Below are 18,773 nucleotides of genomic sequence, written 5' to 3'. Positions count from 1 at the left end.
TACTGATGGTTTTCTCACAAAAAATGTTGGCATTATATAGCGAGTGTGTCCACTCTGGTATTGGCAAGTGTGCGCTAGCCAACAGCGGTATCTGCGCGCTGTTAGCTAGAGCGCACGTATAGCCTACATGATGAAATTATTATGGATAAGAAGCAAGAATATTTGTCAAACAGCAGACAAAACAGCGTCGATCATCATGTCACCAGAATCAGACCCTCAATATTTATTGGAAAAAAGCATTAAACTCATCACCTTGCCTTTTCAGCACCCTGTGAAGTTAGTTCATCATAACTTTATTTCATCTGTAGCCTAATAATAAACTGCATGCTTTATCAAAAAGTCGTGGTGGGAAAAGCATCAAGCTCACCTTGCACTTTCACCACCCTGTTAAATTCTTCATTAATTATTTAATCTGTAGCCTAATAAACTGCATGGTTTCCATAGTCGTGGTGGGATGATCACACAACATATGGTGTCATTCTGCCCCTGAACAAGGCAGTTAACCCACTGTTCCTAGGCCCTCATTGTAAATAACAATGTGTTCTTAACTGACTTGCCTAGTTAAATAAAGGTTAAATTTTAAATAAATTAAAAAATCCAAGTTTACTTCAATATAATGGTTATTATATCAATACTTGCTCATAAAGGTGCTTCTGCCTCCATTCATTTTACTGACACAACAAAAGATTGGTGGCACCTTAATCGGGGAGGATGTGCTCGTGGTAATGGCTAGAGTAGGGTGGCATGGTTTCAAACATATAGAAACCACATTTTTGACTCCGTTCAAGGCAGCAGCTACTCTTCCTGAGGTCCAAACACATTGACATTTATATTACACATAAAACAAAACAGTACTTCATATAACACTGTCACACCACCAGATATCCACAACACAAAATGTATGATTCCACTCACATTATTACGGTGTACGGGTTTCTCTTCACAGTCCATGCTGTTCCATAAGGTGGATTTTTATCTGATTTTTCCTGCTTGCATCAGTTACCTTATGTGGAATAGAGTTCCTTGTAGCCATGACTATATCTATGTAGTACTGTGTGCCTCCCATAGTCTGTTCTGGACAGACTATGTCTGTTCTACCCCCACCCGACATTTATTTAGTCGGTTACCTTACCACTCAAACGTGCCCATTATCAGCAGCACAGCCACTGGGCGGTGGTAAGTGATACATGATCTGTTATTTTGTGAAGTTCCCGGTAATTCTATTCTAAGTTAACACATTAGAAACGTATGTCTAAACGTCTTCTTAAAGCATCTCAGCTATCTGAAAAATAGTTCGCTAGATACCGGTATCTATCTTTGTGTGCTGATGGCTAAGTTGAGCTAGCTAGCTAGGGGTGTAGCTAGCTAGTACGCGTGCTATCTTTAAGCAGGCGGTTGTTATCTGACGTTTGTGTCACCAGCAACACACAGCCCACAACAATAATCATGTTGGAGTAGACTATGTTGGGTCCTTTCTGATTTTGCAATCGTTTAATTGCATTTCAGTCTTGGTCTTCGTCTCTTCGAGTTGAGCTGAGCGTTGCAGACATGGCCTGTCGCAGGATCACACAGGAGACCTTCGATGCGGTGGTCAAGGAAAACATCGATGAGTTCGACATGGACACTGCGGAGGCCTTAAGAGAAGCGGTAGAACAGTTTGAGTCTCAAGGTATACTAACGTTACCTGATTTGATCTGAATCTGACATTGTAGGAGCAACATACACACCTATTGTAACTCAACCGTATGATAGACAATGTATAAGATAAACCCCCTGATCCTGGATGAATCTCCCTTCTCTGTTTTTCCTCCATATTCCCCAGGGGTTGACCTCAGCTGTATAGTGAAAACTGTGCCGACAGCAGGTGATCACCAAACAGAGGAGCATGAGGTCCTTCAGGTTGGTACGGAGTATGTTCTGCGCAGATGACAACACAACATAAGTCATCACCAAGTGCATTACATTTCATTGTACAGGATGCCACCCATCATGCCACAGCTCTGTACCGTTTCTATTTACAGGCCCTTGAATCCCTTCAAATAGCATCTGACAGTAGTATGGCTGCAGATCTGAAACGCTTCACTGAGCAGTGTTCTCTCGGCTTCGCCCAGAGGCACCTGGCAGCCCAGAAAGATGCCTATCCTACAATCATCTCCTGCTGTAGAACGACTCTGGATGAACAGGAGGCTCTGCTGGCCGCACTCTCTGCCCTAGCCGCTCTGACAGATGGCCAGCCAGACCTCCTTGACTCGGAGGGCAAGGATCTCCTTGTGAGCATCCTTGGCATGTACCAGACAGACCCTGCACTGATGTTAGTTGCCATCCGTACGGTCCGCCATTTCTGTTTGAAGCACGAGCAGAACAGGCAGGATTTGGTGAAGGCTGGAGTGCTGCCGTTGCTGACCGGTACCATCAAGCGACACACTGGACGCTCTGATCTGGTCAAAGAGGCCTGTAATGCCCTCCGGTACATGACCTTTGACGATGACATAAGAGTTCCTTTTGGACAGGCTCACGAACACGCCAAGATGATTGTTATGGAACACAATGGGTTGAAAGTTATTGTGGAGGCTGCTAAAGGTAATAGAAATGTCCAAGGGAAGATACTATGAAAGATAATGATATCTTTGAGTATTCAGGATGGTAGGTTCACATGTTTTATTATTGGTGAATCACCTCTTCCATGTTTCTTTTCTCCCTCTCAGCACACCCAGAGAATACCCCTGTCCTCAGTGTGCTGTGTGCTACTCTGTCCAGCCTGGCTGTGAGGAACGAGTTCTGTCAGGACATCTGTGACCTGGGAGGGTTAAAGTTCATGATGACCCTGCTGGCAGACAGTTATGAGTCCCAGGTAAGTTATGCTGACAAAAGTGCCTCAGACCAGCCTTTTTCAAACCTCTCCTTGTGGACCCCCAACCATTCCATGTATTTGAACTATTCCACAACTAGCATATTCAACCTGTCATCAAGTGACTGTTTTTGACAAATGATTTCATTAGTCTTCACTAGAAACCAAATAGAAGCAAGCAACGAAACGGGGAGGAACCTGTCTGAATTGTTTTATTTGTTGTTATTGAACATTTATTTAACTAGACAAGGCAGTTAAGAACAAATACTTACAATGTCGGCCCGGACGACACTGGGTCAATTGGGAGTCCCATAGGGTGGCGCACAATCACAGCCGGATGTGATGCAGCCTGGATTCGAACCAGGTACTGCAATGACGCCTCTGTCTTAGACCACTCCGCCACTCGGGAGACCCCTAATGAATACACCCCAGGTGTGCTAGTTCAGGGTTAAAGCAAAATATGTAAAAGTTTGGGGATCCCAGAGGAGAAACCCCCCCCCCCCCAAAAAAAGACTACTTCAGATGACATTTCTGTCTTTTTTTATTACATGACATTGTTTTGACTTGTGGTTATCTGAATTGCTCACTAACTAGTTCACGTCCCTTCCAGGAGCTCACAAGGCAGGTACTCAGTGCTCTGAGGGCCATTGCAGGAAATGATGATGTGAAGGATGCTGTCACAAATGCCGGTGGAGTACAGCTCATCGTCATCGCCATGAACAGACACATGGGCAATGCTCAGGTGAGCCTTTCATTTCATGCAGTTGACTGACTTTGACAAATTATTTCATAAGTCTTTATTGTTTAAACATGTTATACATTTTTGTGGCTTTTATGTTGTGCCCATCTCTCCTGTCTAGGTGTGTGAGCAGGGCTGTGCTGCTCTCTCTGTCGTTGCTCTGCGCAAACCCAACAACTGCCAAGTCATTATGGAGGAAGGCGGTGCGCTGGCGGCTCTGCTGGCTATGAAGACCCATCCTGATGAGGTCAATGTGCAGGTAATACGAGGATACAAGAAGGAATCAGTTCCCCATGGGCACTACATAGGGTTATAACTGGTGATCAAGCCTTCTTTAGCCTGCCATCTTTATGTAATACCATCTCTCTCTCTTTCTTTGTCTGTCTCTCTGTGTGTGTGTGTTCCCCAGAAACAAGGATGTATGCTGCTGAGGAACCTGGTGGCGCGCATGACTCACTTCAACCAGCCCATCCTGGAGATGGGAGCAGAGGCCCTCATCGCCCAGGCTCTGGCGGCCCACCGGGACTGTGGCGACCTGGCAAAAGCTGCCCTCAGGGACCTTGGCTGCCAGGTAGAGCTCCGAGAGCTGTGGACGGGCAAGAAGGGCAGCCTCACCAGAGATTGACATTAAGGTCTGAAAGGCCCTCGGTCACCCACCCTGGTCTGGAGGATGTACAGGAGGTGCATGCTTTTGTTCCAGCCCAGCTATAACAACCTTGGTTGATTTAATTTACTGCTAATTTGAACAGGACACGTGTCAATTCAAAGCCGTAATAAAAGCTCACACACTCTGCAGCTCTCCAGAACCAGGGTTGGGGACCACTACACTCAGAACACCTGAACACAGTCAATAAAACTGCTAATCCTAGTAAATGGCCTCATCAAGTTTCTGATATGCCTGGGAAGCAGAGTTGTATGAAGGAGTACAGAGGGGGGATAAAGCTGTTGGACTTGTAATGTTTATAAATGTATTATTATTTACTGTAAATATTTTTGTGGTTATTAGTTGTATTTTCACTTTTATAGCCATTTTCTTTCATCAGAATTGAAGTTTTAAATCCTGAAAAGTTTTCGTTTTATTTACCAGGTCTATTATAAAGTCTTGAAGTGTACTTAATTGATTGCAAACATGCTTTCTTGCACTCCGTTCTCTCTGTGCAGCTTCATTGTAATGTGGCTTTTGCCTGTACTCCCAAATTGTTTCTTTGCTGAGTTGGACATTTTAGATTTTAATGTGCATAACATGTTTTTTCCCCCTCCAAACATTCCTTAATAATACTCTGCGGGTGGGTTAAATTAGAAGTTCAAGTAAGTAATTCAATTAATTTAAAATAGAGTACCTTTTTTCAAATATTGACTTCAGTTTGACCCCAACCTTGCAACACTTTTACTCTTAAAGTGTCCATTTTTAAGTCCACCTGTTTGTCTCCTGTTATAGTAGGAAACTATAAATTCTGATACATGCCTTTTCCTCAGAGAGACGGGCACATGAGCAGTGTATTAAAACCAACTGATTCATAATGTCTGCGGTTTTTTTTTTGCTGATCTAAACTAGGTCATCTCTTTGCAGCTGCACAAAATGAATCTAAAACATTATGAAATCTGACGTATGTCTGATTTAGACTGTCCATTGGCTTGAGGGTGTTCTACCCGTGTCTGCATGTATTTGTGTGAGCGAGAGGGGAGAAAGAAAAGTAGACACCGGTACACTGCTGAATGCTCATGCAGTTCAAGTGCAATGATGCATTTGGGAGTGAATTCTAACTTCCATTTAAGTAAAAAATGTAATATGCATTGATGTCAGTTGGAGACGGAGTCAAAATTAATCTTAAATAGATGTTAAGATTCACCTGTTGATGGACTGTGGAAGCATTCGGCAGTGTGCTGGTGTCTGGTTTTCTTTCATGACGTTACCGTTGGCACCCTGCAGCTGAAAGGAACCAAACTGGATGTGGGTACAGTACCGTACCTCTAAATTGTGAGAGTGGCTGAGCTCTGGTGTGTGTATGGGACTCTCTTCTATGTTTGAGTGAACTAAAGGATGTTGTTTACTGAGCTACCATTGGTTAGTGACAAGAAGGGCTGAGTTCTTTAGACTTTTTTTTTATGATACTGTTCTCTCTGCCCTACAATGATAAAAGCTGTAGAACCAGTCTGAGGTGTTGCCCAGCAGTCAGGAACACTGGTCACATTCATGTCGACAAACTGTTTCCCCCACTTTATATGCATATACTGTATTCATGGCTCATCCTATATAAGTATGTTTTTTTTTATTTTCTTGATTATGTGTGCATTTTTATTGCTATGTTTTACTGCACGGTTGGAGCTAGCAACACAAGCATTTCGAGGTACCTGCAAATAACAGAACATCTGTGTACTCACCCAGTAAGCTTTCATTTGAGGGACTAGGATCAGATGAAGATGGATAAAACATGTTATGCATGAACCTCATCTCTATATTGGACAGTGCTCTATAATCCTGGTCCTGGAGAGTTGACATGGTGTGCATAGATGATACATTGATTGATTAACACACCTGCTGTTCAATTTATCGTCTATAAGGGGAACTCACGTTCTGAAAATAGAGACATGGCACTTTGTGTTGCACATTGCAGACAGAACATTAACTTTCAACTCTATATATGTGAGCCCTCTTTTGTTATTTGCATTTTTCGTTGCAAAATTCATAGACTCACAAAAACTCATGATTCCCAACAAAAGCTTTTCGTTTATTACGTTAACGCCCCTCAAACGGACCTATCGAAGCATCCGTCACCTCCCAATGACTTCACTTCCCAGTACCCCACCGCACTCGCCCTTGCAAAGCTTGCTGCGAGTGGTGTCACAGCAGATACCGAACAGCATGGAAGGTGACAGTTACTAAAGTCATAGTTGGAGCAATGAAACAGAAAATAATGTCACAGACAGTGCCTCCGAGATCTGAACACGTTAGCGACACGAAAGTGTTCAACTTTCAAGAGTTTTATATTCAAAACGTGGACACACTTTGAACATTGACGTGACAGATCGCTGTTTAGCTAGCTCGCTAACCCTGCTAGCTAAGTTATTTTGGTGTGCAGAATCAATTCGATAGCCATCGCTAAACTCAAGGACGGCGTAGGGTGGAGACAGGCTGCCAACTGAATATTTAAAGAAAACGTCTGTAAATAATTTTTTTTTAAATAAGGAAACCCGGAAGGATCCACAGGGGGTGCTAGGATATCGACAAGGTAAGATAACAATGCTCGTGTAACTGCTTATTGATAAAATTAACAACCAGTTGAACCAGTGTCGGCATAGAAGGGAACGGGTCTCCTGCTATGACCAGATGCTGTTTCAACATCCAGTAGCTAGCTAGCATTATCTGCAGTGCGTATATATAGGTTAGTTACCCTGGCTAGTCACTAGTTAGATGTCTAGTTTGCTAACATGTAGAGATGACACTCCAGGAATAGAAAAGTTGCCCCTCTTTGTCAACTTCTGGTGCCTTTGTCACTGTGTACAGCCACTTGTCCAATGTCACTGTTATTTTGTCAACACACACATATATATATATATATATATATATATATATATGATGTCATCTGATCTGGAAGAAGATATAAATCCTAGCTAGCTAATCCTTTGCTGCCTAAATATGTCATATGTAAACATTCTGAATATCTAGGTTACATGTACTATATGGTGTTTAACCTGTTGTTATATGCCTATATTCCCATACATTTGGTAGGTGTGTTAGTACAGTAAGTTAGATGCAGATTGAACCCCAGATATGTGATAACAGTGCATTCGGAAAGTATTCAGACTGCTTGACTTTTTCCACATTTTGTTACGTTACAGCCTTATTCTAAAATGGATCAAATCGTTTTTTCCCCCTCATCAATCTACACACAATACCCAATAATGACAAAGCAAAAACAGGTTTAGAATTTGGACTGGGAGTGTCGCTGCGCAGCTATTTTCAGGTCTCTCCAGAAATCTGGATCAAGTCCGGGTTCTGGCTGGGCCACTCAAGGACATTCCAGCGTTGTCTTGGCTGTGTTCTTAAGGTCGTTGTCCTGTTGGAAGGTGAACCTTTACTTCAGTTCGTGGTCCTGAGCACCCTGGAGCAGGTTTTCATCAAGGATCTCTATGTAGTTTGCTCCGTTCATCTTTCCCTCGATCCTGACTAGTCTCCCAATCCCTGCCTCTTAAAAACATTCCCACATCATGATGCTGCCACCACCATGCTTCACCGTAGGGATGATGCCAGGTTTCCTCCAGACGTGACGCTTGGTATTCAGGCCAAAGATTTTAATATTGGTTTCATCAGACCAGATAATCTTGTTTCTCATGGTCTGAGAGTTTTTCCAAGATGGCGTAGCAGTCGGACGTGTGTTTTGTCTTGTCCCGTCCTGTCTAGTGTAAATATAGTTTTCTTCGTTTTTTTTCTGTATATATTTCGTACATATTTTAATCTCACTTTCAAACTAGAGCTGAATATACTCTCCTGCAACCCGCATCACCCAATGTGGTACGGATCTGCTTTTTCTATACTTTACTTTAGAACCGGAACCACCATCAGAAGCTAGCCAGCTAACTAGCTACTAGCTCGTACTCAGTTAGCCATTGCTAGCGGTCTTCTAAGCTAACTAGGACACCAGCGCGACATCAACCCAGAGCATATCAGACTGCTCTTTCTCTACCACATCTCCGGATTCCTACCGCAAGCTCTGAACCTTTACACCGGATCATCGCAACTAGCTAGCTGCAATCCGAGTGGCTACTCCTGGCTAACGTCTCTGTCCCAAAACAAGCTACAGTTAGCCTTGAGCTAAGCCCATCTCCCGACTAGCCGAAGAGGCCCAACAATACCTCTTTTGCCAATTGGCCTGGACCCTTTACTGCCGACATGGAGCCCCGCCGATCCATCACGACTGGTCCGCCGACATAATCGTCCGAGGTGGTTTTAACAGGCTTTTTCGTTGCGACATCGCCAAAGATCCATCTGCTGGCCAAGGCCCGCGAGCTTTCTGAAACGCTGTGTCTCCAGCTCACCCAGCGTACTAGAGCTCCTGTAGCACACTCCTGGGCTACAATTACCCGGGCCCACGACCGGTCTGTCGATATCACCGCAAGAAGAGGAATAAACAGACTCACCCCATCGCGACGTCCCCCAAAGGTTAGCTCTCTAGCCCTCGCTATCTCCCTGCTTGCTAATTCGGCCTGCTAACGGCTAGCTTGTCTAGCCCGGGCCTACGAACTGTTAGCTTGTTAGCACAGGCCTGCTAACCATCTGACTCACTGCATCCCAAACACTCTGAACCCATTTACTTTCTATCTCTCTTTGATTTTTATTTTGTTTATACCTTCCGGAAACCTGCCTCACCCACTGTGATACGGAATCGCTATCACTTTTAATTTTTATTTTATTTTTATGACACACTCAAGAACCTCCAGACGCTAACCAGCTAACTAGCTACAAGCTATTTAGTCATTGTTAGTTAAAAAAAAAAAAAAAAAACCTGGATAACACTCGCCAGCCCAGCTTCCCTGCCCATCCACCGCTGCCCCCTGGACACTGATCTCTTGGCTACATAGCTGACGCACGCTGGACTGTCCATTAATCACGGTACTCCATTCTGCTTGTTTGTTTTATCTGTCGGCCCAGTTGCCTAGTCAACGCCATTTTACCTGCTGTTTGTTGTGCTAGCTGATTAGCCTCGCCTACTGTTTTTAGCTAAATTTCCCAATTCAACACCTGTGATTACTGTATGCCTCGCTGTATGTCTCTCCCAAATGTCAATATGCCTTGTATACTGTTGTTCAGGTTAGTTATCATTGTTTTAGTTCACAATGGAGCCCCTAGATCCACTCTGCATACCCCTGTTACCTCCTTTGTCCCACCCCCCACACATGCGGTGACCTCACCCATTACAACCAGCATGTCCAGAGATACAACCTCTCTCATCATCACCCAGTGCCTGGGCTTACCTCCGCTGTACCCGCACCCCACCATACCCCTGTCTGCGCATTATGCCCTGAATATATTCTACCATGCCCAGAAACCTGCTCCTCTTATCCTCTGCCCCCAACGCTCTAGGCGACCAGTTTTGATAGCCTTTAGCCGCACCCTCATACTACTCCTTCTCTGTTCCTTCTCTGTTCCCCAGGTACCCTCATTTGGGTGATGTGGAGGTAAACCCAGGCCCTGCATGTCCCCAGGTACCCTCATTTGTTGACTGCGGAGTCGCAGTCTACTGCAGAGATAGCCTGCAAAGTAATGTCATACTTTCCAGGTCCATACCCAAACAGTTTGAACTACTAATTTTGAAAATTACTCTCTCCAGAAACAAGTCTCTCACTGTTGCCGCCTGCTACCGACCCCCGTCAGCTCCCAGCTGTGCCCTGGACACCATTTGTGAATTGATCGCCCCCATCTAGCTTCAGAGTTTGTTCTGTTAGGTGACCTAAACTGGGATATGCTTAACACCCCGGCAGTCCTACAATCTAAGCTAGATGCCCTCAATCTCACGCAAATCATCAAGGAACCCACCAGGTACAACCCTAACTCTGTAAACAAGGGCACCCTCATAGACGTCATCCTGACCAACTGGCCCTCCAAATATACCTCCGCTGTCTTCAACCAGGATCTCAGCGATCACTGCCTCATCGCCTGTATCCGCCACGGAGCCGCAGTCAAACGACCACCCCTCATCACTGTCAAACGCTCCCTAAAACACTTCTGTGAGCAGGCCTTTCTAATCGACCTGGCCCGTGTATCCTGGAAGGACATTGACCTCATCCCGTCAGTTGAGGATGCCTGGTCATTCTTTAAAAGTAACTTCCTCACCATTTTGGATAAGCATGCTCCGTTCAAAAAATGCAGAACCAAGAACAGATACAGCCCTTGGTTCACTCCAGACCTGACTGCCCTCGACCAGCACAAAAACATCCTGTGGCGGACTGCAATAGCATCGAATAGCCCCTGTGATATGCAACTGTTCAGGGAAGTCAGGAACCAATACACGCAGTCAGTCAGGAAAGCTAAGGCCAGCTTCTTCAGGCAGAAGTTTGCATCCTGTAGCTCCAACTCCAAAAAGTTCTGGGACACTGTGAAGTCCATGGAGAACAAGAGCACCTCCTCCCAGCTGCCCACTGCACTGAGGCTAGGAAACACGGTCTCCACCGATAAATCCATGATTATCGAAAACTTCAATAAGCACTTCTCAACGGCTGGCCATGCCTTCCGCCTGGCTACTCCAACCTCGGCCAACAGCTCCGCCCCCCGTAGTTCCTCACCCAAGCCTCTCCAGGTTCTCCTTTACCCAAATCCAGATAGCAGATGTTCTGAAAGAGCTGCAAAACCTGGACCCGTACAAATCAGCTGGGCTTGACAATCTGGACCCGCTATTTCTGAAACTATCTGCCGCCATTGTCGCAACCCCTATTACCAGCCTGTTCAACCTCTCTTTCATATCGTCTGAGATCCCCAAGGATTGGAAAGCTGCCGCAGTCATCCCCCTCTTCAAAGGGGAGACACCCTGGACCCAAACTGCTATAGACCTATATCCATCCTGCCCTGCCTATCTAAGGTCTTGAAAGCCAAGTCAACAAACAGGTCACTGACCATCTCGAATCCCACCGTACCTTCTCCGCTGTGCAATCTGGTTTCCGAGCCGGTCACGGGTGCACCTCAGGCCTGATTGGTGGAGAGTTGCAGAGGTGGTTGTCCTTCTGGAAGGTTCTCCCATCTCCACAGAGGAACTCTAGCTATGTCAGAATGACCATCAGGTTCTTGGGCACCTCCCTGACCAAGACCCTTCTCCCCTGATTGCTCAGTTTGGCCGGGCGGCCAGCTCTAGGAAGTCTTGGTGGTTACAAACATCTTCCATTTAAGAATGATGGATGCCACTGTGTTCTTGGGGTCCTTCAATGCTGCAGAAATGTTTTGGTACCCAGATATTTTCCTCAACACAATCTTGTGTCAAAGCTCTACAGACAATCCCTTTGACCTCATGGCTTGGTTTTTGCTCTGACATGCACTGTCAACTGTGGGACCTTATATAGACAGGTGTGTGTCTTTCCAAATCATGTCCAATCAGTTGAATTTACCACTGGACTCCAAGTTGGATGATCAATGGAAACAGGATGCACCTGAGCTCAATTTTGAATCTCAATGAAAGGGTCTGAATACTTAGGTAAATAAGTTCTTTTTTCATATACTTTTGACAAAATGTATAACAACCTGGTTTTGCTTTCTCATTATGGGGTATTGTCTGTGTATATTGATGAGTATTTTTATTTATTTAATTATTTTCAGAATAATGCTGTAAAGTAACAAAATGTGGAAAAGGGGAAGGGGTCTGAATACTTTCTGAATGCACTGTATGTTTCCATTTCTGGGCATTACACGTTAACTTATACAAAACGCTGCCATAGATGTTTCAACTAACTTGCTCTTGGCAATACTGTCTAGGTTCTCAATTCGAGGGGAAACGGTATCTTTTATAAATGTCCGTGTCCAGTTGCAGAAATAACCATGTCCACTCTACAACAACGAACTCAAAGATATTAAATCTATGTTTTGTATGGACAGTGCCTCACTGCCGCGTCATATAGAAACGACTAATTCCTGCAAAGATGCTGGGAAATCCTGGATGTGCGGCAGGTAAGATGGCGAGGACCCTCCTCGTGTGGTACAAAGCATTAGGACTGGGATTTGACAGGGACTTCACGATACCTAGTTGCCGATAGGATATGTATTGCAATTCGATAATGTGATTTGATTGCGATTCAATGTTCCAAACGTATTGCTCACCATATGTCTGCTGCAGAGGGACAAGAGAAAGCCTGGAGATTATGAGTTTTAGGTCTGGGATCAGCTCTTTCTAGTACAGCAGGTCTAGACTAGTTTGGGGAGTAGTCTACTGTACCAACACCTACCATGTAAGTCCAATTAAATGTATATTTTTAAAGGATTACTTAGAAATAATTGACTACAAATACAGTACTCTATTGTGACTTGGTATGTTGATGACATGTAACGTGACAACCCATGAATATGTTCCTCAGGTCTTCTGTTGTCATGACAGAATGCAAACAACAAAGGGAATAAAGTGCACCACATAAAAAATCAAATGAGTTTGGTATTTGGCCACGCTGTAGGGATGCCAATATTAGTTGCCACTGACTACGCGTCTTCCAACAGCCCCCGTTTGTTCTTTCTAGGCTCATCCCTCTATACTGCTATTTTCATCCCTCATTCTCCTCGCTATTCCCAGAAGGCGGTTCAGTCTGGGTTTCAAGAAAGGGTGATTTTGCAGTGTAATGATTAATTGAAAGACCTGTAGGTTGGCCTAGATGTCCTCGACATAGATCATTTAGCTTGCTTTGTTTCTTTTCTCAGAGTAGGATGAGGTGGAGTCCCTCTGGGCATACACAGTTTATTCTGTGTGTCTGACTGCCAATTCCATATTTTAGTTTAGTCACTCCTTTTCTTTTTTATGTGGTGCACTTTGTTGTTTGCGATGTGAACCTGAGAAAAAAACATCAAATAAAAATGTGTGCTGTGATGTGTGTGTGTTGGTACGCCTGCACAATATAAGAGTAGGTGTGAGCTCACTGAGCTGTATTTGGTAGAATTGTCACCAGTATCGAGATACCTTGCCACAATACTTCTGAGTAACAAAACATGAATCAGACTTAATTTCTTGAGGAAAACAATCCAAATGTTGGAAAAAACAGCCTCATGTTATCCCCTCAGTTAATTTTTGTATCATGACGGCCCTAGTGTATGGTGGTGTTCTTCAGTGTCGCCTCTGCCTTGGACAGACACCTTTCACCCAGAAAGCAGCAGCAGCTTTGTGCTATGCCAGTCCAGAGGTGCTTCTGTTGATGAAATGTTGCCCAGTAACTTATTATAGCCCTGAGATGTAGGGCAGACAGACAGAGGGGTAACTCAAGTAGCCTGTTGCTCTCAAATGTCTCTCTCTCTTCATTCTTTCAATGTTAACGCTCAGTCTGGATACAGTGTGGTGGAAACTTTTAAATGTCCTTTACTTTTATTTAGTTGTCATAAACTCCAAGTGAGATCTTTGTCAAAGCAGCCGTGAATGTGTAGAAAACACCACACAGCAACTTTTCTGTTGATGGCTAAATACAGGGCTAACCTAGAACAATGGTTGTGTAAATACAGGGCTAACCTAGAACAATGGTTGTGTAAATACAGGGCTAACCTAGAACAATGGTTGTGTAAATACAGGGCTAACCTAGAACAATGGTTGTGTAAATACAGGGCTAACCTAGAACAATGGTTGTGTAAATACAGGGCTAACCTAGAACAATGGTTGTGTAAATACAGGGCTAACCTAGAACAATGGTTGGGTAAATACAGGGCTAACCTAGAACAATGGTTGTGTAAATACAGGGCTAACCTAGAACAATGGTTGGGTAAATACAGGGCTAACCTAGAACAATGGTTGGGTAAATACAGGGCTAACCTAGAACAATGGTTGGGTAAATACAGGGCTAACCTAGAACAATGGTTGTGTAAATACAGGGCTAACCTAGAACAATGGTTGGGTAAATACAGGGCTAACCTAGAACAATGGTTGGGTAAATACAGGGCTAACCTAGAACAATGGTTGGGTAAATACAGGGCTAACCTAGAACAATGGTTGGGTAAATACAGGGCTAACCTAGAACAATGGTTGGGTAAATACAGGGCTAACCTAGAACAATGGTTGGGTAAATACAGGGCTAACCTAGAACAATGGTTGGGTAAATACAGGGCTAACCTAGAACAATGGTTGTGTAAATACAGGGCTAACCTAGAACAATGGTTGTGTAAATACAGGGCTAACCTAGAACAATGGTTGTGTAAATACAGGGCTAACCTAGAACAATGGTTGGGTAAATACAGGGCTAACCTAGAACAATGGTTGTGTAAATACAGGGCTAACCTAGAACAATGGTTGTGTAAATACAGGGCTAACCTAGAACAATGGTTGTGTAAATACAGGGCTAACCTAGAACAATGGTTGTGTAAATACAGGGCTAACCTAGAACAATGGTTGTGTAAATACAGGGCTAACCTAGAACAATGGTTGTGTAAATACAGGGCTCTCCTAGAACAATGGTTGTGTAAATACAGGGCTCTCCTAGCACAATGGTTGTGTAAATACAGGGCTAGCCTGGACCAATGGTTGTGTAAATACAGGGCTAGCCTAGTACAATGGTTGTGTAAATACAGGGCTAGCCAAGCACAACGGTTGTGTAAATACAGGGCTCGCCTAGCACAACGGTTGTGTAAATACAGGGCTCGCCTAGCACAACGGTTGTGTAAATACAGGGCTCGCCTAGCACAACGGTTGTGTAAATACAGGGCTCGCCTAGCACAACGGTTGTGTAAATACAGGGCTCGCCTAGCACAACGGTTGTGTAAATACAGGGCTCGCCTAGCACAACGGTTGTGTAAATACAGGGCTCGCCTAGCACAACGGTTGTGTAAATACAGGGCTAGCCTAGACCACCAACGGTTGTGTAAATACAGGGCTAGCCTAGACCACCAACGGTTGTGTAAATACAGGGCTAGCCTAGACCACCAACTGTTGTGTAAATACAGGGCTAGCCTAGACCACCAAGGGTTGTGTAAATACAGGGCTAGCCTAGACCACCAAATGTTGTGTAAATACAGGGCTAGCCTAGACCACCAAATGTTGTGTAAATACAGGGCTAGCCTAGACCACCAAATGTTGTGTAAATACAGGGCTAGCCTAGACCACCAAATGTTGTGTAAATACAGGGCTAGCCTAGACCACCAACTGTTGTGTAAATACAGGGCTAGCCTAGACCACCAACTGTTGTGTAAATACAGGGCTAGCCTAGACCACCAAATGTTGTGTAAATACAGGGCTAGCCTAGACCACCAAGGGTTGTGTAAATACAGGGCTAGCCTAGACCACCAAATGTTGTGTAAATACAGGGCTAGCCTAGACCACCAAGGGTTGTGTAAATACAGGGCTAGCCTAGACCACCAAATGTTGTGTAAATACAGGGCTAGCCTAGACCACCAAATGTTGTGTAAATACAGGGCTAGCCTAGACCACCAAGGGTTGTGTAAATACAGGGCTAGCCTAGACCACCAACGGTTGTGTAAGGGTGGAACAGAGAGCTCTCTTTGACAGGGGCATTACTCCTGAAGGCAAAGCCTCTCACAGGGTCTTTATTAATGTGCCCTGATTAGTTAATTCACTAATTGAGCTGTCATCCATAGAGTTTCTACTCTGTTAACCCATTCTTTGTCATGTCAACTGATCTACAGGGATTTGGCATACTGTAGTAAAGATCTGTACAGTGGAGCACTGGGGCATTTGTAATTGTTGTTGTGTGACCTAATTAATTCTAGTGTCTTGTCAGTGTTGCATTTCAGCTGACAAACAGTGGCAATCAGTAGAGAGGTTGCTTGAGACAAGAATCTGCATTGACATGTTCATGTGTTTTCCCTCTCTGTTTGTCCCTTGGGCCTTGCCGTTCCTAGTTTCAGGTAGTTGGCGTTGCCGGTGGCCGGTGTGTATGAGTGTGGCCAGCGGCTGGTGAGCGTCGTAGTCCACGGGGATGGGGAATGGAGTCCAGCAACACCAGGCAACACCACTCACACAAGGAGAGGTGCTGCCACTGCCCTCTGACAGCCAGACAGAGGTAAGCTGTAGTTTAATGTGGTCATTGGCTGGGGCCTGGAGTTTTGCCCCATCTGGTCATGTGATTAGGAAAAACTCAAACTTTGGCTCCATTATTGACCCAACTCTTAATTCCCAGTCCAACTTTTGCAGCTTCCAATAGCTTTCCTTTGTGTGGAGAAAGGTCATGCCTTAACCTGGAAAAGAGAACAAATTATTTTGGACTAAAAACTATTTCTTAATTCAAGACAAACAGTAGGCTTAAACAAAATAACTCAAAGCCATGATATGAGGCTATGCATGGCAAAGATAGCCTATATTCTGTATTGGCTCTATTCTGCTCCTTCTCCCCCCTAGTGGTGTGCAATGTGTTTATCATTTAGAATATAAAGGAACAGCTTGTCTGTTGTTTATAGTCGGTTCACAGCGTTCTAGGAGAGGTTTAATGCCAGTAACAAGAGACTTTTATGTTCAAACAGGGCCACATTCTTCTATCTTGTTTTTCTACTATTGACTTCTTGTCAGTATTTTATTTTATGACTCATCGTCAGGGCTGGTTATCTTTTCTTGTAACACGCACACACAGTTGACACACACTGGCCTATCTCCCAGTCTCTTACTTTTTCCACTTGAGTGTGTTTGTTTATTCTTACATTGGCTGCTGTGCAAGATGTCTCAGGAATGGAGTAAACGAGGACAGAGGAGAGGAGGAGTGGGATGAGCTGAGCCAGTCCATTCAACTGGCCACACAGCCTCCCCCAGTCCTTCCCTCTTTTATTTCTCTATTTTTCCTTCTTTCTATGCCTCGCTCTCTCTCGGCTCTCTCTCGCACTCTGCTCTCTCTCACGTTCTTCACTCTCTCTCGCTCCACTCTCTCTTCACGCTGCTCTATCTCACTCTCTTCGCTCCCTGCTCTCTCTCTCTCTGCTCTCTCTCTCTTCACTCTCTTCTCACTCTGCTCTCTCTTCTCACTCTGCTCTCTCTTCTCACTCTGCTCTCTCTGCTCACTCTCTGCTCTCTCTGCTGACTCTCTGCTCTCGCTGCTCACTCTCTGCTCTCGCTGCTCACTCTCTGCTCTCTCTGCTCACTCTCTGCTCTCGCTGCTCACTCTCTGCTCTCTCTGCTCACGCTGCTCACTCTGCTCTCGCTGCTCACTCTGCTCTCGCTGCTCACTCTGCTCTCGCTGCTCACTCTGCTCTCGCTGCTCACTCTGCTCTCGCTGCTCACTCTGCTCTCGCTGCTCACTCTGCTCTCGCTGCTCACTCTGCTCTCGCTGCTCGCTCTGCTCTCGCTGCTCACTCTGCTCTCGCTGCTCGCTCTCTGCTCTCGCTGCTCGCTCTCTGCTCTCAGTGCTCGCTCTCTGCTCTCGCTGCTCGCTCTCTGATCTGCTGCTCTCTCTGCTCTCGCTGCTCGCTCTCTGCTGCTCAGTGCTCGCTGCTCTGCTCGCTGCTCACTCTGCTCTCGCTGCTCACTCTGCTCTCGCTGCTCACTCTGCTCTCGCTGCTCACTCTGCTCACTCTGCTCACTCTGCTCTCGCTGCTCTCGCTGCTCTCGCTGCTCTCGCTGCTCACTCTGCTCTCGCTGCTCACTCTGCTCTCGCTGCTCGCTCTCTGCTCTCGCTGCTCGCTCTCTGCTCTCTCTCTGCTCTCGCTGCTCGCTCTCTGCTCTCAGTGCTCGCGCTCTGCTCGCTGCTCGCTCTCTGATCTCGCTGCTCACTCTCTGCTCACTCTGCTCTCGCTGCTCACTCTGCTCTCGCTGCTCACTCTGCTCTCGCTGCTCACTCTGCTCACTCTGCTCACTCTGCTCTCGCTGCTCTCGCTGCTCACTCTGCTCTCGCTGCTCACTCTGCTCTCGCTGCTCACTCTGCTCTCGCTGCTCACTCTGCTCTCGCTGCTCACTCTGCTCTCTCTCACTCTGCTCGCTCTCTGCTCTCTGCTCGCTCTCTGCTCTCGCTGCTCGCTCTCTGCTCTCTCTCTGCTCTCCCTGCTCGCTCTCTGCTCTCGCTGCTCGCACTCTGCTCGCTGCTCGCTCTCTGATCTCGCTGCTCACTCTCTGATCTCGCTGCTCACTCTCTGCTCTCTCTGCTCTCTCTCTGCTCTCTCTGCTCTCGCTGCTCACTCTCTGCTCACTCTCTGCTCTCCCTGCTCTCTCTCTCTTCACTCCTCACTCTGCTCTCTCGCTCACTCTCTGCTCTCTCTGCTCACTCTCTGCTCTCGCTGCTCACTCTCTGCTCTCGCTGCTCACACTCTGCTCTCGCTGCTCACTCTCTGCTCTCGCTGCTCACACTCTGCTCTCGCTGCTCACACTCTGCTCTCGCTGCTCACACTCTGCTCTCGCTGCTCTCTCGCTGCTCACACTCTGCTCTCGCTGCTCACTCTGCTCTCGCTGCTCTCTCGCTGCTCACACTCTGCCCACTCTCTGCCCACTCTCTGCCCACTCTCTGCCCACTCTCTGCTCACTCTCTGCTCACTCTCTGCTCACTCTCTGCTCTGTGCTCACTCTCTGCTCTCTCTCTGCTCTCTCTCTG

At 45.8% G+C, this 18,773-nt stretch overlaps 3 protein-coding genes across 4 annotated transcripts in view; 2 read left to right on the top strand and 1 right to left on the bottom strand.

The window, feature by feature from the left end:
• The first annotated feature begins 1,098 nt into the window (after positions 1-1,098).
• Positions 1,099-5,108, top strand: armc6 (armadillo repeat containing 6). Its single transcript, XM_035799386.2, has 8 exons — positions 1,099-1,176; positions 1,507-1,669; positions 1,823-1,899; positions 2,022-2,580; positions 2,706-2,851; positions 3,459-3,590; positions 3,709-3,846; positions 3,997-5,108. The coding sequence occupies exons 2-8, from the start codon at positions 1,549-1,551 to the stop codon at positions 4,210-4,212; spliced, it is 1,389 nt and encodes a 462-aa protein (XP_035655279.1). The 5' UTR covers positions 1,099-1,176; positions 1,507-1,548; the 3' UTR covers positions 4,213-5,108.
• A 1,022-nt stretch (positions 5,109-6,130) lies between these two features.
• Positions 6,131-18,773, top strand: part of slc25a42 (solute carrier family 25 member 42) — a 35,593-nt gene continuing 22,950 nt past the window's right edge. Inside the window, exons 1-3 of one of the 2 annotated variants that reach the window (XM_052476365.1) lie at positions 6,131-6,817; positions 12,166-12,237; positions 16,108-16,268. In XM_052476365.1, the coding sequence (XP_052332325.1) occupies positions 16,185-16,268 (84 nt within the window). In that variant the 5' untranslated portion in view covers positions 6,131-6,817; positions 12,166-12,237; positions 16,108-16,184. The remainder of the gene's footprint in view (positions 6,818-12,165; positions 12,238-16,107; positions 16,269-18,773) is intronic. The other variant, XM_052476364.1, reaches the window with a different exon arrangement.
• Positions 6,506-15,760, bottom strand: LOC127911139 (uncharacterized). The gene is made up of 5 exons (XM_052477402.1): positions 15,717-15,760; positions 14,630-15,523; positions 14,102-14,167; positions 13,970-14,035; positions 6,506-6,527 (listed from the first exon to the last, which is right to left on the bottom strand). Exons 1-5 carry the CDS (start codon positions 15,758-15,760, stop codon positions 6,506-6,508), a joined length of 1,092 nt encoding a protein of 363 aa, XP_052333362.1.

Source organism: Oncorhynchus keta, chromosome 23 (assembly GCF_023373465.1).
Source record: "Oncorhynchus keta strain PuntledgeMale-10-30-2019 chromosome 23, Oket_V2, whole genome shotgun sequence".
NCBI lineage: Eukaryota > Metazoa > Chordata > Actinopteri > Salmoniformes > Salmonidae > Oncorhynchus > Oncorhynchus keta.
The sequence above is the reverse complement of the archived record's forward strand: the minus strand, read 5'-3'. Positions and strand labels throughout refer to the sequence as shown.